The sequence below is a fragment of the Perna viridis genome, chromosome 6 (genome assembly GCF_037379345.1).
Source record: "Perna viridis isolate PV_CMFRI_1.1 ecotype Kerala chromosome 6, ASM3737934v1, whole genome shotgun sequence".
Lineage (NCBI taxonomy): Eukaryota > Metazoa > Mollusca > Bivalvia > Mytilida > Mytilidae > Perna > Perna viridis.
This window is the reverse complement of record NC_142450.1, coordinates 9,721,350-9,738,563: the sequence shown is the minus strand read 5'-3', so window position 1 is coordinate 9,738,563 and position 17,214 is coordinate 9,721,350. Positions and strand designations below refer to the sequence as shown.

Sequence of the window (17,214 nt, the reverse complement as noted above, 5' to 3'; positions counted from 1 at the left end):
AGATATGCAAGGAACCATGATACAAATTATCATACAAAAGTCTATGCATTCCCTCCAACAGATGCTGAGAAATCTGTTACTGAAAAGTGTAATAGATAAACGAACAGACAGACATGGTAATTGCAATATATTTGAGTGGGGGTATAATTAATTGCTTTCAGTATTCATTATTTACACCATAGTATTGAGAATCTCAGAAACACCTTGACAACAACAGACATTTTAAGTTTTGAGTAGCCCAGGTTCCCTACAATCCATTACTGGATCAATGAAACTACACTAAATATGACCATTGCACTTTTTATTTGAACTATCAATTAAAACCAAGGTATACCATATTGATTCACATTATCAATGAGAAATTTCTCATGACATTTGACACAAAATTATTGAATTTTCTCCCCTATTGTGTCAACAGGTTAATGGTTTGTCTCCTACAACATTCAGGAGTGGTTCTTAACAAGATAACATATGAAGACCTGCAACTTGAAAATGCTCTGATCTCAACAGGATGGTCAGAAGTTGTTGGTGATATTGATTTCATAGTTTGAGAGCCTTTCTAGTTTTCTACCTGTTGTACCACAGGCTAAGGTGTTTGGTTGAAAGAGAAACTGTTTCCCATGCCTGAAGCCCCATTCCTCATTGTCCCATACCCTATTGAATGGGAAGGTTATCCCATTCAGTTACTGTATGCTAGAACAGCACTGTCATTACATTAGGAACATATATATAAGATATGCCCTTTTGCTTCTGGTGCCCTGTTTGACCTGCATCACCAATTGTGAAAGCAGGTCTGGTAGCCCTCAACTCTGTCCGTTAAGCTTAGGGGGTACCTTTTGTGTGTAATGTGGAACTCAGAAACTATTCAACTAATATTTCCAAACTTTTTTTTCTAAATCGCACACTCTGTACTATTGTTTAGGATGGAACAAATCAAAATATTGTGTACCATATAAGGTGTCTCTTTTCTGTATAATTTCATAAGTTTTCACATCAATTTAATAAAGCTGTTAGTATAAATCTTAGGGCCGGATCGAGACAATTTGGAAAAGAGGGGTGCCAGCCAAGGTTCCTCAGAAAAGGGGATTCTAGGACATCATTTGCCATTTTTGTCATTCATACACATGAAAATGAGAAATTTTCCAATAAAAAAAGGAAGGTGTAAATCCCCTGCACCCCCCCCCCCCCCCCACCCACTCTCTGGATCTGCCACAACCTAAATTAAAAGAATAAACTAAAGTATTACACTACATGTTTCCTAAACAAAAATGTACAGAATAAAAGTTTCAAGTGTTCACTATTAAGAAACATACCAGAAGTATGTAGTTTATTTAGTCCTTTGATCTAAATATACACATCATCTTAGAAGTTGGTAAGTCTGTTAGAAGTGCTATCTCCTTAACAAAACCCGGAATACTTTTACACATTATAATACTTGACTAAGAATCAGTTTTAAAATGTTATGAGTGGGCCACTTCATCAATAGCAAATTTATCTTTGAAGCTGATGTAATGAAATTTCACATAAATTCTTAATAAGTAGAAAAATCACAATTTCAATAAAACCTAAAGGATTGTGTATGTTTTATTAACAAAATTCCAATATCAAAATTAACATCAATATGAAATAAATAGAACTGCCTTTGCAGTATAGTAAAGATATGAACAAGCCTACATACTCAGCAAAACAAATGGAAATACAACTGCTACTGAATACAATGATATACAAAGCAAATATAGTTAACTGTTCAGTTAGCAGTATATACAGGGGTTTATCTGAGTACTCTGGAAAAGTCCTACAACAAATGTATTGGGGACACATGACTTTCTCATTGCTTTTTAGAATTATACATGATTTTGAAATAATTCTTGTTAGGAAAGGATCCTTTAGGTATGCTAGTAAAGTCAAAGGCACAGATATACTTCAATTTCTAAAAAAAAAAAATTCTTGGCTTATACATCAACCCTTTTGTAGTAATAATGTACTATTAATGAATCCATATTAAATTTCTGTGACCACATTAGTCTTAGATTAATTACAATAACAGAAAAGATTTGTAAATGACACCATTTAAATCTATTCAAACTTAACCCAACTGATTAAATATCCACTTATCTGTGTAAAAACAATAACAACTGGTTTAATTACAGTTAGTGTATTACACTTATTCTTAAAACACAATCATCTGTGATATTCTTGACTATAAATGGAAGGATTATCCCTTACAATAGGAACAAAAGCCTAAAGTTTTAACACAATGTCTTTTAAAAGACTCCTCTGACCCTGTTAATTCTTACAGTGTTACATAGATCTCTAATCAAAGAACATTGATCAAACTATTTCTGACTGTGATATTTGCTGTAGTATTTTAAAGATCATTCAAGATAGGTTTTAATTACCCTCCCTGCAGAGAAGGTCCATTCCTAACATAAAACACATAGGACTGAATCAATTACCTACCATGGCTAGATAGGATAAGGGCATTTGGATATAATTTAAAAAAATATATATAAGTTTTGACAGGATGAAATACTGACTTTTTCAGCACAATCTAATCACATAGTTAAGATGTAAATTCAAAATATCATTAAACAAGACAAGGACAGCTCATAAATTCAGATGTCACAGAACAACTCATGCATACAGTATTCTAAAGGCATAGGGCACTACTTTTGCAGGAAATATATGCAACCAAAACCATAGAGTTTAATTTCATTCCTTCATTTCAAGACAACCCTAAAAAAATTAAAATGTTTTTTTCCCCCTAGGCAACCAGTATATTTTTCACTCTCAAAACTTATATACATAAAATAAGCAGTATTTGAAAAATGGATATATAAAAGTTTAAAAGGTTAACTTTCATTGTGACCTAGTGAACAAATGTGTACAAAAATGGATAAATGTAAATTATACCAAATTTCCCTCAGCTCATGTGCTATGAAAAGTTACGGTATTGTAACCATGTTTGAGATTGCACTCAGACTTGAGTTCAACATGTACATTAGATGACCTATTTTTGTGTGTAAAAGTTGATTCTGAAAACTGTAGCTATAAAGAACAGAATCATCTACCTGTTACCAATGTTTTTTTGGTTTTTTTTTCTTTCAGTATAGCCTCCCTACAATGCACTCCTTATTATATTTTAATTATTATCATATTGAAAGAATTTTCTATTGAGGTTGTTTCATTTCTACAAGAATGTATCCCTATGATAACAATTGTGTGCAGACCAGGCATGACTTGTCAACATGACATTATAATTAACTTGAAGTGCAAGTGGTCTTTGAATTTGACATGCAGAAATAGTTAATGCCCCTTAAAAGAAAATTGTGTCTATTTCCATGTTTCATGTTTATATTCTGTTATATTCAATAGAAACATATGTGATTTCCTATGTTGCATTATCTATCAAATTCACTTGGAAACTACACTCATTTTTGGTAATCAGATACTTCTAGACATCAGCATAACTTAATTGTGTAAATGAATCGCAAAAAATTAGAAGTCAGTAAGTATACATGTAAGAGCATTATTTACATAACATGATGAAGCAGTGCCTGATATGAGGGTCCAAGGCTGCAAATTTCAAAATACTGGCTAAAAGTGATTATTAGTTTTACTAAGTGTGGAATATGATGATAGAAAGCAATATCTCAAATCTCAGTTCAAGTAACTATATGCAAATGGAAGTGAAAACAATAACATTACAGAAACGGCTTTGCCTATACTAGTAAATTTGCAACAATGATTTGACGTTGAAGATTGTCCTTTTAGCCAGGACAAGTAAAATTAAGATACAGACAAGTAGAAATTAAATCACACTTGCCTGAAGGACAACCAAATTTATGTACTTTCCAAAATGCACTCACTAAAGGGCAACCTAGTTTTCAATTTGGGCAAGTCGAAATCTCATCAACTTGCCCAATAGGACAAGATTCACAAAATGTTACGGTAAAAACCTTAACACATTTTCTTCAATTAAGGCAAAGAATTGAACAAAGTTAAAGAGATTAGTGGAACAAATGAGACATAACGTATAAAGCCAGGTTGGTGGCTGACATCAGCCCTAAAATAGGCCATGTCAGAAGAACACTCTAACTTAAGTACAGAAGCCCTGCCCACAATTCCCCAAAAATGGGGAAAAAGACCTGTGAAAGAACTGTTCGACAGAATATCAAAATAGGACCGGCAAATACTTTTACACAGAGTGAACTTACTAAAACCTGTATAACATTTGTAGACACAGTGAAACAGAAGAATTGAGAAATTCCCTTTACAGATCAGTGTTTACTGCATAAGGAGATTAAAACATTCTAAGAATAAAGTATTAATCAGACGTTGTTTCCTTGTAGGAATCCTCAGTTTGTATTTATTTCACACCTGATACCTAAAATCAATGTCAAAGCTGGTCTGTCATCGCAAGGAAATACAACATACAGTTTACAGTAATATGGAGAAAAAAAATTAAGATTTTCAAGTTTAATTTACTCTTTCTCGCACCTAAGATACATCAAACATTCTATACATAAAGCATGAACAGAAAATGCTGGAAGTTTCTCGTTAAAAAAATGAAATTCACTTCCTTAATGCCTTTAAATGGTGAAAAGTCAGGTTAACCAGAAACTCCATACCAGTGATCATCATGCTAAGGAAAGTTTATTAAATGTATGAGTATGATGCAAAGGTATTGAAATCATATAAATCTCATTCTGAATCCTGAAATATTGAACAAGAAGTAGCAACACTGACGATACAAATGAGGAAAAATGTGTGGGACAAAACAATGTAAGGGAAAACAATTAAGACTAAAAAGACAACAATCAGAGAACAATTTATACAATCAGTGTTCAGAGTTTTTTTTGTCAACTTCACTTACCACGGGTAAGTGGAATCCAAAATATGACTTACCCAGACTTTAAATGATCTTATCCATATTGAAAGTAACATTTCGAAGACAAAATATGTGTCATATGATATGGTAACAAGTGCAATCATTTCCAAAGAAGGTGATGTATTTTTACTGTCTGATTCTTATAAATAAATACACTTAGATAACAAGGCAGAAACAATTTTGATTCTTCATTAGAGGGGGCTCTACTTTTTTTTTAGGATGGGAACCCAAAACTATGGAGATCCATTTTTATTTTGAATTTACCACCATTCAAACATTTTGTATTGTATTTAAAAAACATTGCTGGGCATAACTATATAAAAACTTGTATGGGAACTTTTACATTTTTATGGCTTTTTACTCTTAAGTCAACTTTCTCAGACTCAGGTGCCCCCTTTCCCCTCAACACATTTCATATTTATTTGCAAACAAATATATAATGATGAAAGGAACTATCCATCTGTTCAAAATTACGAATTTTGAAATCTGGATTTTCTTATTTTTACCCTTTCCGGATTGAAAATTATTGTTTTGGAATCACGTTCATGTTTGACTTCCATGGAAAAAAGGAGATCAAATTACAAGGGTCGAAAGGATCGTAATGAATAAAAAAGCAAAACAAACAATCACGTTTTCTAAAGAATAAAACTTAAATTCTGCTGAAATAAATTCAGAAATAATTACCACAGGTCGGGAAAGTAAGGACTCATTTTCAACACACCCAAACTTTAAAACTGACTTCCCCACAGGTAACCAAAGGCTCCAAAAGGACTTTCCCGACCTGAAAACTCACTTACCATGGTATCAGGTAATGGGAATCCTAGAATACTGATAACACAACTAAAATTTACACCTTGATAGAATGAACAGTACAGAGAACCCCCTCTCACCCTCCCCCCCCAAAAAAAAAACAAAACAAAACAAAACACAAAAAAAAACATCATAACTTTGTCCAGTGGAGCTGTTATTCAGATAATTATGGGTTGATGAAGATGACCCATCAATCTGTCATGATTAGTTAGTAATATATGTACTATTTGTAACCATTACTTACCCCTGCCATAGTTTTGATATTGTGTAGTGCATTCTGTGCATCCAAAGCTGCCTTTCTTGTAAAAAATGTAACAAAACAACAACCTGAAACAAATATCAAATTATTATATTCACATCTCCATCTAAAAATTCCAGTTTGACAACAGTATGAATTTTTAAATACAAGGCCATTTAAAAATCATGCAAAGAGTGATTTTCAGAATACATGCTTAGGAATGCACTTGAAAAACAAAAGGCTGCTTAGTATAACCATTAATGTAAAAACCATGAACAGTGGGGAAGGGTTATTGGTGCTATATCTGAGTTAGAAACATCTCTGAAGTAAGATCATGCCTAATACTTTTTGTCTATAAAATTTTCAAATTTTGCTCATAAAATATGTTGGAAAAACATAATTAAGAAATTGAATAAAAAAATAACAAGGATTTCTCACCTCGATTTTCAGAAATTTAAGCCTTTACAAATTTTCCTTTTTTATTTTTGGAATTATCACCAACTATCTCCCCCTTGAGGCTTTTTTTTTATAATAATTATTGGTATTTTTACCATAAACCATAAACAGCTTTGTGTCAAATATTCCTTTGAAATAATTTTAAAGATCAAGTTCTTTCATTGTATCAAACACTATTTTGCTCATGGAAATTACATATTACTATATGAATTAGTAAAATGACCATAAAAGATGTAATAGATATGATGGCTAATTCTATCCATCATAATATATTTAATACATCTGAATATAGTTAATGCAATGATAAAACACATTAAGATTGGTTTTCTATTCTAATTTTCACTTATCAGTGTACAATCAAAAAAGAAAGTTCAGGCTAACTTAAATTAAAAGAAAGATAATAACCTTCAACCTTAAGGAGGTAGACCTAGGGTAAGGGACATATCTCTTTAGAATCAGTGGAACGTCTGTATTCAGGCTCTTTATATCAATCTCATATAAGCATCACAGTTACTTTTCTGATTTAATTCTGTTTCAAATGAAAGCTTGAAAGACTTAGTGATATTGAATGTAATACAAACATATCACTGACTTCATGAGTTATGTCCCTTACCCTGGGTCTACCTCCTTAACATTCTGAATAGTTACAATTATATAGGTCTCAAGTTCAGCCCACATTTATACTTGGGGTGAAAACATTTTGAAGGTTAAATATGTTATTATAATGTATTTTGTAATAACATTTGAAATAATACTTAAAAACATATCTATATTTTATCTACTCGAATAGGGTATAATCTATCATCATTTAACACACTCTAGTAATTGGTGATAAAATGTCAGAACTTTGAAATATTAGAAGTAATCCATTTCATAAATGACAGCAAAAGCGACCAATGGTATTATTAAGATGTCCAACTTAAAACTGGTTTGACAATCAGGAACATACTATTATTGTTTATGTAAGAATTGTTTATTTTCTGTCTTTTATATTTAATACATTGTAATTCTATTTACATAATTAAAGCTTTGAAGTGTCTCTATTAAATAAAAAAGACAATTAGTGAAAGGTAGTGTTTATACCACTTGTTCTTTTTCACTAAATTGATTTGTAAATTATACCGAGGGATAAAATAATTCCTTATTAAATATTTAGCTATCTATCAAGACTTATTGATTCTAGTAAGAAAATAGGAACTGATATCTGGAATTTCGTCTTGGAAAAAAGAGAAAAAAAAGCTGTGTTGAATGCACAATAAATTATCTGTAATATTCAGGATGATAAAATAAATAAATGCTCTCAAGGTGATATGCTTGATGTGACCGCAAAAGTCAAACCCTTGTTCTCATTTCTCAAATTGTATTTGTTCCTCTTTTTCTCAGCCAAATGATTTAAAGATAACAGTACAGATGATTATAGAAATTGTTCATAATAGCAAAATATATAAATAAAAGGCAAAATAATGTTATGTGGTATTAATTCACTGTAATGATGTTATAATGGTGCCACAGTTATATGTCATTTAACAAAAACTGCTGAGAATTGTAAATTTCCTTGTTTTATAGACATTTTTACGTCCACAATCGAAACAACATTATATTTTCACATGTGACAAACTATGTAATAATGAATGTATTCACTAAACATGAAGTTGTTTCTAAAGTATGGACACCATTTTCTTGCCAAAAAATATGACCAGAAAGTGACAAAAAGGTTCATAATATGACAAAATATCCGAATTTTGGTAAACTTCAATTTTTTTGTCCTTTTGATGCAAGAACTATTAGAATTTTCAGTTGTATTGCAGGCTACTGGAAGTCTTTATCGCCCTTGCTCCTTTCAGGGCAAGAAATTTGTAACTTACTCAAAATAATAGTTGTAAAATTTATTCTTTTCCCATAATTTTTAAAGCCAGGCCAGGACCACAACCTCCAAAGAAGGACAAGTGTTAACATTTAAGATTAATCCAATTATCAACAGCATGGAAGACCGAACACATTTTTTAAAGTCATTTTCAAATATATTTGGCTCAGAGAATAATATAAAGTGTGTCAAAACTTTTTAGTGCAACATGTTATTTTTACTAAATCTACCTTTTTGTAAAACAGGAAACTGAGAAAAAAAATAAGACCTATTGTGTGTATTCAGATACCAGGTACTGGAACAGAATCTATCTAGTGAATGATTGAAGGACAGGTACCCTAAATTTTTGCCCTATGACCTTTTCATTGGCACTTTATTGTGACTATGATAATTTGTGGTTGTTAACAAAAAGATGGGGGAGAGCAGAGGTTTCATAAAGAACCAGCTACTGTAAAAATGTAGACAGTTCAAAAAGTTGAAATGGACAGTTCAAAACCACAATCGGCCCAATCCCTCCTTTGATACATTTTAAAGGTGTAGACGGTCCATTTTCTCTATTTAGCCCGTTCACTGAAAAGATAATGAAAACCCAGGGAGAGATAAATGATATGGTATGCCTACATAAAACTTCTGCCAATATACAAAGTTGCTGTCTATTAGACATGACCTATAACTTATGGGTACCAGATATAACAAGATGTTGCAAGCTATATCTTGCTAAAAAATACCCCATTGAACCATCCATGATATACAGGAAGTAGAAAATCATCCGTGGAAAAGGGGTAGCACAATACAAGTCATCATACAAAAGCAATATACCAATCATCTAATAATTTTCATAATAATAAGAATAAAATACAATAATAAATCCTGTCATAATGTACATGTATGTAAACTGAACTTTATACCTTGCACAAATGATTTGTAGTGTCAATTTTCATACATTATGCACATGTAGCTCTAGTTTAAAGGTAATACTAAACAGGGAAAGTTTAAAGGTGAGTTTATTTACAACAAAAAGTCATCTTGAAAAAAAAATTTAATGCTTTCATCCCTTACTTCATAACATTAATGTAATTGCTTTCTTCAGCTCATTCCTTGTCCATTTTTACAGTAAAATAGGTTCCATAATAGACTCTCAGCTCAATGAAACCAATATGATCAATACTAACTTCGTGGAATACCAGACAATATAGATTTTGTTCAAATGCTTGTTTCATAATCAGCTTCCAAGATTGATTATGAACAACAAATTGCTTGCCAATCCTGAACTTAAAGAGATTTCTATGATAAGAGGATAATTACTTTAAATGAAAATCTACATCTATACCTTGTGCAGACAATAAACATTTTAATAACTTTTATAATACTGATAAAAAGTAAGTTGAGCCCAAAAAACTTTTCTGTTGGGAGTTCAAATTCATCAGTGGTTGGGTCAATATAAAAGATATGGGACAGTTAAATAGGTAGGAGAAAATGACACAGTATGCTAGAAAATCCATCGGGAAGGAACAAAAGGTCTATGTGCAATTATCTTCAATGGGTTTTCTCTAGGACAGTTTCCATGGTTAACTTTTCAGCTTACAAGGCCAAAACACCAAGTGTACTAGAAATATTTTAGTCATTGAGTATTGGTCTATACCAGCTAACTCTACAGGCCCAATACTAATCTCTTCCACCCATATCAATCAGTAATGCTCAGATCTATAAATTAATCTACATTGAATTTTATAAAAATTACAGGAATATTATTTGACTTGATCAACGTAAACCTATCCTGGGGTATTACTTTGACTGGATTCTAAAACAATACTTATTTGTTACTAAAAAGGGGAAAAAGATATTCAGAAATCTTTACCATGACTTTATTGCACAAGGAATTTGACCTATTCCTTCTGAAGTCAGGTAAACATTTTAGTTCGAGTTGTGAAAGGGCAGAAGTATGAAACTGCCACTAACTTTTTTTCATAATTTTTTTTTTATGTTTTATATGGATCTCCTCTTGCAGGAATCTGAAAATTATCACTAATTCATATTAACATATGATGGCAGATGCCTGAACTTCCTTAAAGTTTCTATGAAGCTACATTAAAAATTATTGCATTTGTTGTTTCACCGAATATGTTCCTTTTTCTACATGGTAACCATCCCTTGTACACTAGATTGTACTATAAATGTGCCTATATTACCAAAACAAATCCTTGCACATGTATACAGTACAAAAAGAGACATACCACTGATCACTGACATACTGGTACACCGATCCGTGAGTGGTAACCATAATTTTTTAACATGGAAAGAGATATTCCCAATTTTTTGTTGTTGAATGGAAGGTAATGCCTAACAACCTCCAAAAAGAAATTGTAAGTAATCTTAAGAAGTAATAATGTTATTGGCTACCACTGTGAGAATGGTGTACCAACATTATCAGTGATCAGTCACGGTATGCCTCTTTCTGTACTGTACATATATTGTGTTACTCACTAAGTAAAATAAACCATAATAAAACATGTACCATCAATCAGCCTGCATCAATCATTAGAAACATACCTTTACTCTGCCCACTTAACTTGTCCCGTAAAACATTCAACTGATAAACTGGTCCAAATTCTTCAAACATTTTACGTATTTCATTTTCATCCATTGACCGTGGAATCTGACCAACAAACATTTTAATTGTATCAGCATCAGGTTCTTCCCTATGTCCATTCTGGGTCTGAGAATTCATGACTCTGAAAAAAATATCACATGACACAATACAATTCTGTGATTTCCTGTCTTGCAATCCTTTTTTTTTTCATTAATTTTTCTTATTTTTATATAAAACTCCTATTGCAGGAATCTGACAATATTCATTCTGCTTCATGCCTATGAACATAAGATGGCAGATGACATCACTTCCTACAAGTTCCTGTAAAGCTACATTGAAATACATTGACAGTTTGGGAAGTGTTTAAAAATCACATAGATATGCAGAGGGGAGTCTTTTACAAAGATAGGATTATAACAAAGATGTAGATGGAATAACCTGAAAATATGGCCCTTAGAGAACCAATTATTGTATAATGTTTCAATTTCCTAAAAGCATTTTATATCTGTTAGGTACAACAGTCCATCAATTTCCTAGCAAATAAATCATAACATAATGAAATACATGCAAGTCAAAAAAAGTTTCCTATTTATTTTTTTTTTTTTGGTCAAAAACCTACTCTCTATGCATTAAAGAGCTCCACCATTAATATACATCTGATTCAATTGTCTCTTTAAGCTAAGCTTGTGTTAAATCTTAAAATGAATCATGACCAACTTGAAACACTGTCCCGTAAAAGACATGCCATTTTGTATCCTATAATGATCAGCATACATGTACACATACAATGTGTATAATACAGATGGTATAATACTGACATGAATGACCAACAAGAAAACTTTTTTATGGATGACATTCCATAACTTGGAATTGTGTTAAATCAGAAACTGATAATGTAAAAAGAAAAAAATGACCAAAATTGAATAAAAATTGCTAGAAAGTTTTTTTTCATACTTTTTCAAAAAAATGGGAAAATCCCACTTTTCATTTAGAAAGTCAAACCAGTCAAAAAAATATCCCAAATTTGGATATTTATAAAAATATGATAGTAATTAACAATTTCCTAGCTAATTAGTGGAAGCATTTCTGACTTATCATGTTAAGTGCAAACAGATATCATAGCAAGTTTTATATAGAAAGGACTGCTTTAAACATGGCATAGTGGTTTCCTTTTGTTATTCCAATATGAATATAAATCAGCATAGACTTAGGTATAAATTGTTATGCGTTAAACCAAATTAATTTTCTGACTTTTTTCATGTGCCGTAAAAGTAGACTTAAAATTATGTTTAATCCCATTTCGGGCCTACTTGAATATTTTAATAAGTAATAATAAACAGCATTTACTACATATTTTTCATAGCACTATCTTGGATGGCCAAAATTGTACCTAACCACATGAAATGCTATTTCAATTTTTCCATATGACCAACTTTAGGTCCCTTGTTACTGATTAACAGTGAAACCAGTCTAGACTCTTTTGAACATAAAACAGTGTTCAGCTTTGACAGGCTTTTGGTTTACCAAGGTTAAATATACATTTAAGTAGCTGTCTTTGTAAGAGTAATCAAGGGAACCAAGGTTATAGTGGTAATCAAAAGAATGCAAAACCAGGGACAAAGACCAGACATGGAAACCAGACATACACAACAAAGAACATAAAGTAACTAAAATTATACATACAAAGTAACAAAAGCAAATGAGCAACTCAGCCACCACTAAAACCTGGGAGCATGGACCAGGTGCACTGGTAGGGTAAGCGTCCTCTGCTTTTCTAGAAACACCCGCCGAGTTGCTCATAAAAAGTCAAGTCTGGGGTAGACAAATGAGGAAAGGAAAACTATGACCGGTTGAATAAGAATTATGCAAAATCAGAAAAATGGGCTACACCATAAAGAAAGGCTACATATTTTTATTTTTGTAATTATTGTTTAAAGGCTCTATATTATGAAATGTGTAATTATTCATTCAAATCTGTCTGCTCTTAGGGGATAATTTCTTAATTTCTTAATTTTGAAATCTACAGTACACTCTATATAACTTTAATCTCCTAAGAACACAGGTTATATGAAACACTGAATGTTAATTTCTGTTTAAAATGGCAATTCAAACAAAATATCAAAAATAATATGTAGGCATGAATCTTCGCTGGAGTGCTACTTAAATGTATAGGGACTTTAAAAAGTGTTTGTTTTAGACAGGTTCTCAGACTGTTCAGATTAAACGGGTCGCACGGTACAGTATAGTACATATATATACAGTCTTAGCCATTTGTGAATCAACCACATTGTTTTAATGATTCCTTACAATTTACTGTTAATGAAACAGAATCTGGTCTGCTTTACAATGACACTAATCAAAACCTGTTTATAATAAAATATTTAATTGCATTCTGTAATAAATAAAAATGAGAGAATTAAAACAGATCAGAACTTTGATACTTTCATTGCTTGGCAGTACTGAAACATGAAAAAATGCACACGTTTTAGTGAAAACAAAAAAACAAACAACACTTACACAATCAATTGAATAGGGCATCCATATTAATAACGATCAGTGAGGAACAGTACCTTACAGGTGCAATCACAAGTCTTTTCATCCAATGTTATATACCATACTGGCAGTGTGTTGAAAAAAAAAATCAATCAATCATTTCTTTGTAAAGTAGTATCTAATTATCAGTTTATGTAGCATCTATTCACACCTAATTATTTTTTTTCTCTCTCGATCATTATATAATGGAAGTTAAATGCTGTAGTTCCACAAACATGACACATGTTATTACAAAAACAGATACTGAATGTACCAGTTTTTTCAATCAATGTTACTTGATAGCTGTAATTACTATAACAGGATGCTGTATGTGCAGTTAGAGGTAAACAGACCCATGTCTTGAAACCCTTGATTTACTGAATTATCTTATTTCCTTATCAAATCTAATTACAACATTTCTGTAAAAAAGATTATGCCAGTAGCTGCACTGTACTTTTTATGTGTACATGTTCTTTAAAACAATCACCAAAATGTAAGACCTGTGTCTATATCCTCAGATGGAAGTGGTAGACTTCAGCACTGTTCAGTAAATGAAAGAAATAGAGAACCAAAGATGTCCCACACATACAAAATGTACACACACACTAATGTGATTTGTTTCTCTTGTCATGTACATTGTACATGTAGGGATGTTATTTTAAATAAAAACCATACACATTTCTATTCCTTATTTTTCCAAGATCACTCATACATGTGCCCAGCAGTTCAATCTCATGTATTGTACCAAGGACTTTAAACCAAGTAAAAGTTAGGTAACTGTCTCATTGCATAACATATAGAAGTCGACACAGCACCCCTATTTCTTTTTCATTTTCCATTATCTTGGAAGAGTACCATATGATTTGAACAAATCAGGCATCTCTGTCTTTTTTATTTAAAAACCTCTGTATTCAGTGTTTCTTCACTTTCTCAATCTTATGAGCTACAAAGAATGATACTGAGTAAAATTTAAATCTTTTATTTGTTAGAAAGTTTTTGGTCCAGTTAAAAATGTTTAGGTCTAGTACTCCTTGGATTGTCCCTAGCCAAGTGGTCTAGTAGTAAAAAAAGTTATGTCACAGACTGTTTCCTGCGATGAATTTGAAATGTCCTGCTGCAACCAAGAAAGTCAATATCACTAGCATAAAATTTCCCATTTACCATCCATCCTCTATCCTAAATTTTTAGCTGAATCACTAAATATATAACTGAGAGCATGTGGCAATGTAAATACATTTGTACCTGTAAATGTAATCCACTATCACCCCATATTCAAACGGACAGATGAAAGTGTGTCAAAACCCTACATTTTTGTATGAATACATGTGTAAGAGTATGGGAAATACAAAATACAAATATTTGAAAGTGCTAAATCATTATAACCATGAATATGAAGATGAAAAAAATATGATTTCAACATGCAATAGTCACTGAACAAGAATCAATCAGTCAATGACGCAATTCCAATTTATACAAAATCAAATATTGAAATACCAGTTACTGTACATTACAATGTTCATGTACAATGATTAGCCATTCCACCAAAATACAATGGTAACAAAAGCATACAGTACTACATTTGTACATGTACATGTAACATACATGTAAATATTGTTAAAGTTTTTTCAAGTTCTAACAGATGTCAAACATTTCTTTTTAAATAATCTTTCAAGAAAATTCCTATTATTTAAATAGGGTGCACAACATAGGATTTTCACAGCCACAAACCAAATTAAACTGTTATATATATTTACAATGTATAAGCTAACAAAGTACTAACAAAAGATGTGGGTAACAAACGAGGAGACAATGTTGTTTGTTTATCCCACAGTGTTGTACTGCTTGTATTTCTTCACAATATCTCACTATGAAACTATTCAATATTGTTTTGAATAGCTTGATATAATGATAAATATGCATTGTAAAAATTGTATTCTTAAATACATTTAATTCATTGAATCTTTAACAAATGTTCTATCAAATTAACAGACTGAAAAGTTAAACCTTTAATACAAATAATGTATAAAGAATCAATGAACCTCAGAGATTTAACGGGTTACCCTAACATTCTTTACACTGCAATGTAGAATTCAAAAATTAAATCACAGAACTTGGCTTTCAATCTACATTTGAGTCCTTTAATTAATGTAAAAAAAAGTATACATGTATATTTTGTACATGTAAAAGTTTTCAAAATGCTAAGTCAGTAGACTTCACTGAGAAAATCCATGTTAGTTACATATACTATATCTAATTAAGAACATATGAACACTGCAATCAAATGTTTTTGAAAAGTAAACCTCCTTAACTACAATTACACTGGAAACGTGTTTTCATAAATTCTAAAGTTATAATTGTGTGTGTTTGTGTGTTTGTGCATGCAGACCAAATGTAGAAGTTCATATGTCGTAGAATATAATGAACAAGTCTTAGTTAATTAACATAATACAAACATGATAAATAAAAAAAGAACTTCCCTAGATGAATAAAACATTGATATTGTGTGACAAAGACGTGAGAATAACCCATTAGATATGTCATAACCTGACGAGAATAAATGTCAAATTACTGTCGCACCTGAACACCCAATACACAAAATGCAATTTATACCAGTTGATTATTACAAAAGCATATCATTTTCCGTACACATCGTACAGAAAGATTTCGAAGTTTGAAAGTTCATTTATGTGTAACTTTTCGTTGTTAAAAAGAAATTTAAAACACGTGGTTAAATATCTTGTCAATAATAAAATGGAAAGTGGTTATAATGCAGACGAAAGTAAAAACGCGAAGTATTTTTCCATCATCTTTCGAAAAGAAATGTAATGTACATCGTCAATATCTAACATTCAAAAATTCAAAAATGTTAGTAGAAATGCAATTCAAAGAATGTTTAAGCCAAATATATTTCTTTCCATTTGTAAGAATGAAAACTGCGGGAAAATCTCATTCAGAAGGCCCATATCGCCAATTATTTGAAAAAATCGATGCAAAAGAACAGGTGATTGTCAGTTGGTTTGCGAGGATGGATCGTAGAGAAAAATAAAAATTCATCTAAAATATTATACTATTTAATTAATAAGTAAACAATGAACTTACCTATTTCCACGTGAAAACACACACAGACAAGACAGTACAAACACACAACAAAATGGCGGATTGCAATACCCACAATCCAACTATAATCTTGTAAACAGTAGCAAACACGTGGAATTTACCTTTCTTCTAATCACCTGTCGTTTACGGAATGTAAAGAGGGAGTATTATCGATTGTCAAAAATGATTATAAGATACATGAACAATTCCCAGTAATCTTACAGATTGATTGCCATTATTATTAACTGGTCATGAAATAATCAGATAAATACTTAGCACTACAAGCTGATTCATAAATTATTGATGCTCACAGCGCAATAGAATGAACTGTTAAAGAAGCGCAAAAATAAACAGTAGTTATTTAACAGTGAAAATACTAAAAAGAGCGATTACATTATAAACAAATTTCTTACAATTTTATGTTTATTTTAGTTTTAAAGATAGTTTATGTAAGACAGTTCGTCAAAGAAGAATAATAATCAAGAAATTTTAATCATATCGTATACATACTTCCATCATAAGAAATGATTTTTACGAGGAAATCAATGGACCCTGCATGTGGACTTGCTTCGATTTTTCACTGCGCGCTAGTGACATTACACATTGTCTGCATGTACTTACGTTTCTTTGTGTGCTTGCGCTTGTCATATTCATGAGCGTAGAAAGACGATGAGAAAGAATACATAGTATCTCGCCGCAGTTTTAACATAGCAGGCAATAAAAAGGTAAATATATAG

At 31.5% G+C, this 17,214-nt stretch overlaps 1 protein-coding gene across 17 annotated transcripts in view; it reads right to left on the bottom strand.

Moving 5' to 3' along the window:
* The window catches only part of LOC148613569 (CUGBP Elav-like family member 1-A), a 43,746-nt gene extending 26,989 nt beyond the window's left edge, over window positions 1-16,757 (bottom strand). For 14 of the 17 annotated variants that reach the window (XM_088586957.1, XM_088586962.1, XM_088586960.1 and 11 more), the window contains exons 1-3: window positions 16,481-16,547; window positions 10,810-10,991; window positions 5,946-6,028 (exon numbers count right to left, since the gene is read on the bottom strand). In XM_088586957.1, coding sequence (XP_088443083.1) covers window positions 5,946-6,028; window positions 10,810-10,987 — 261 coding nt within the window. In that variant the 5' untranslated portion in view covers window positions 10,988-10,991; window positions 16,481-16,547. Of the gene's footprint in view, window positions 1-5,945; window positions 6,029-10,809; window positions 10,992-16,480; window positions 16,548-16,599 lie in introns of those variants that run through there. The other 3 variants (XM_088586974.1, XM_088586958.1, XM_088586969.1) reach the window with 3 other exon arrangements.
* Window positions 16,758-17,214: the final 457 nt, after the last annotated feature.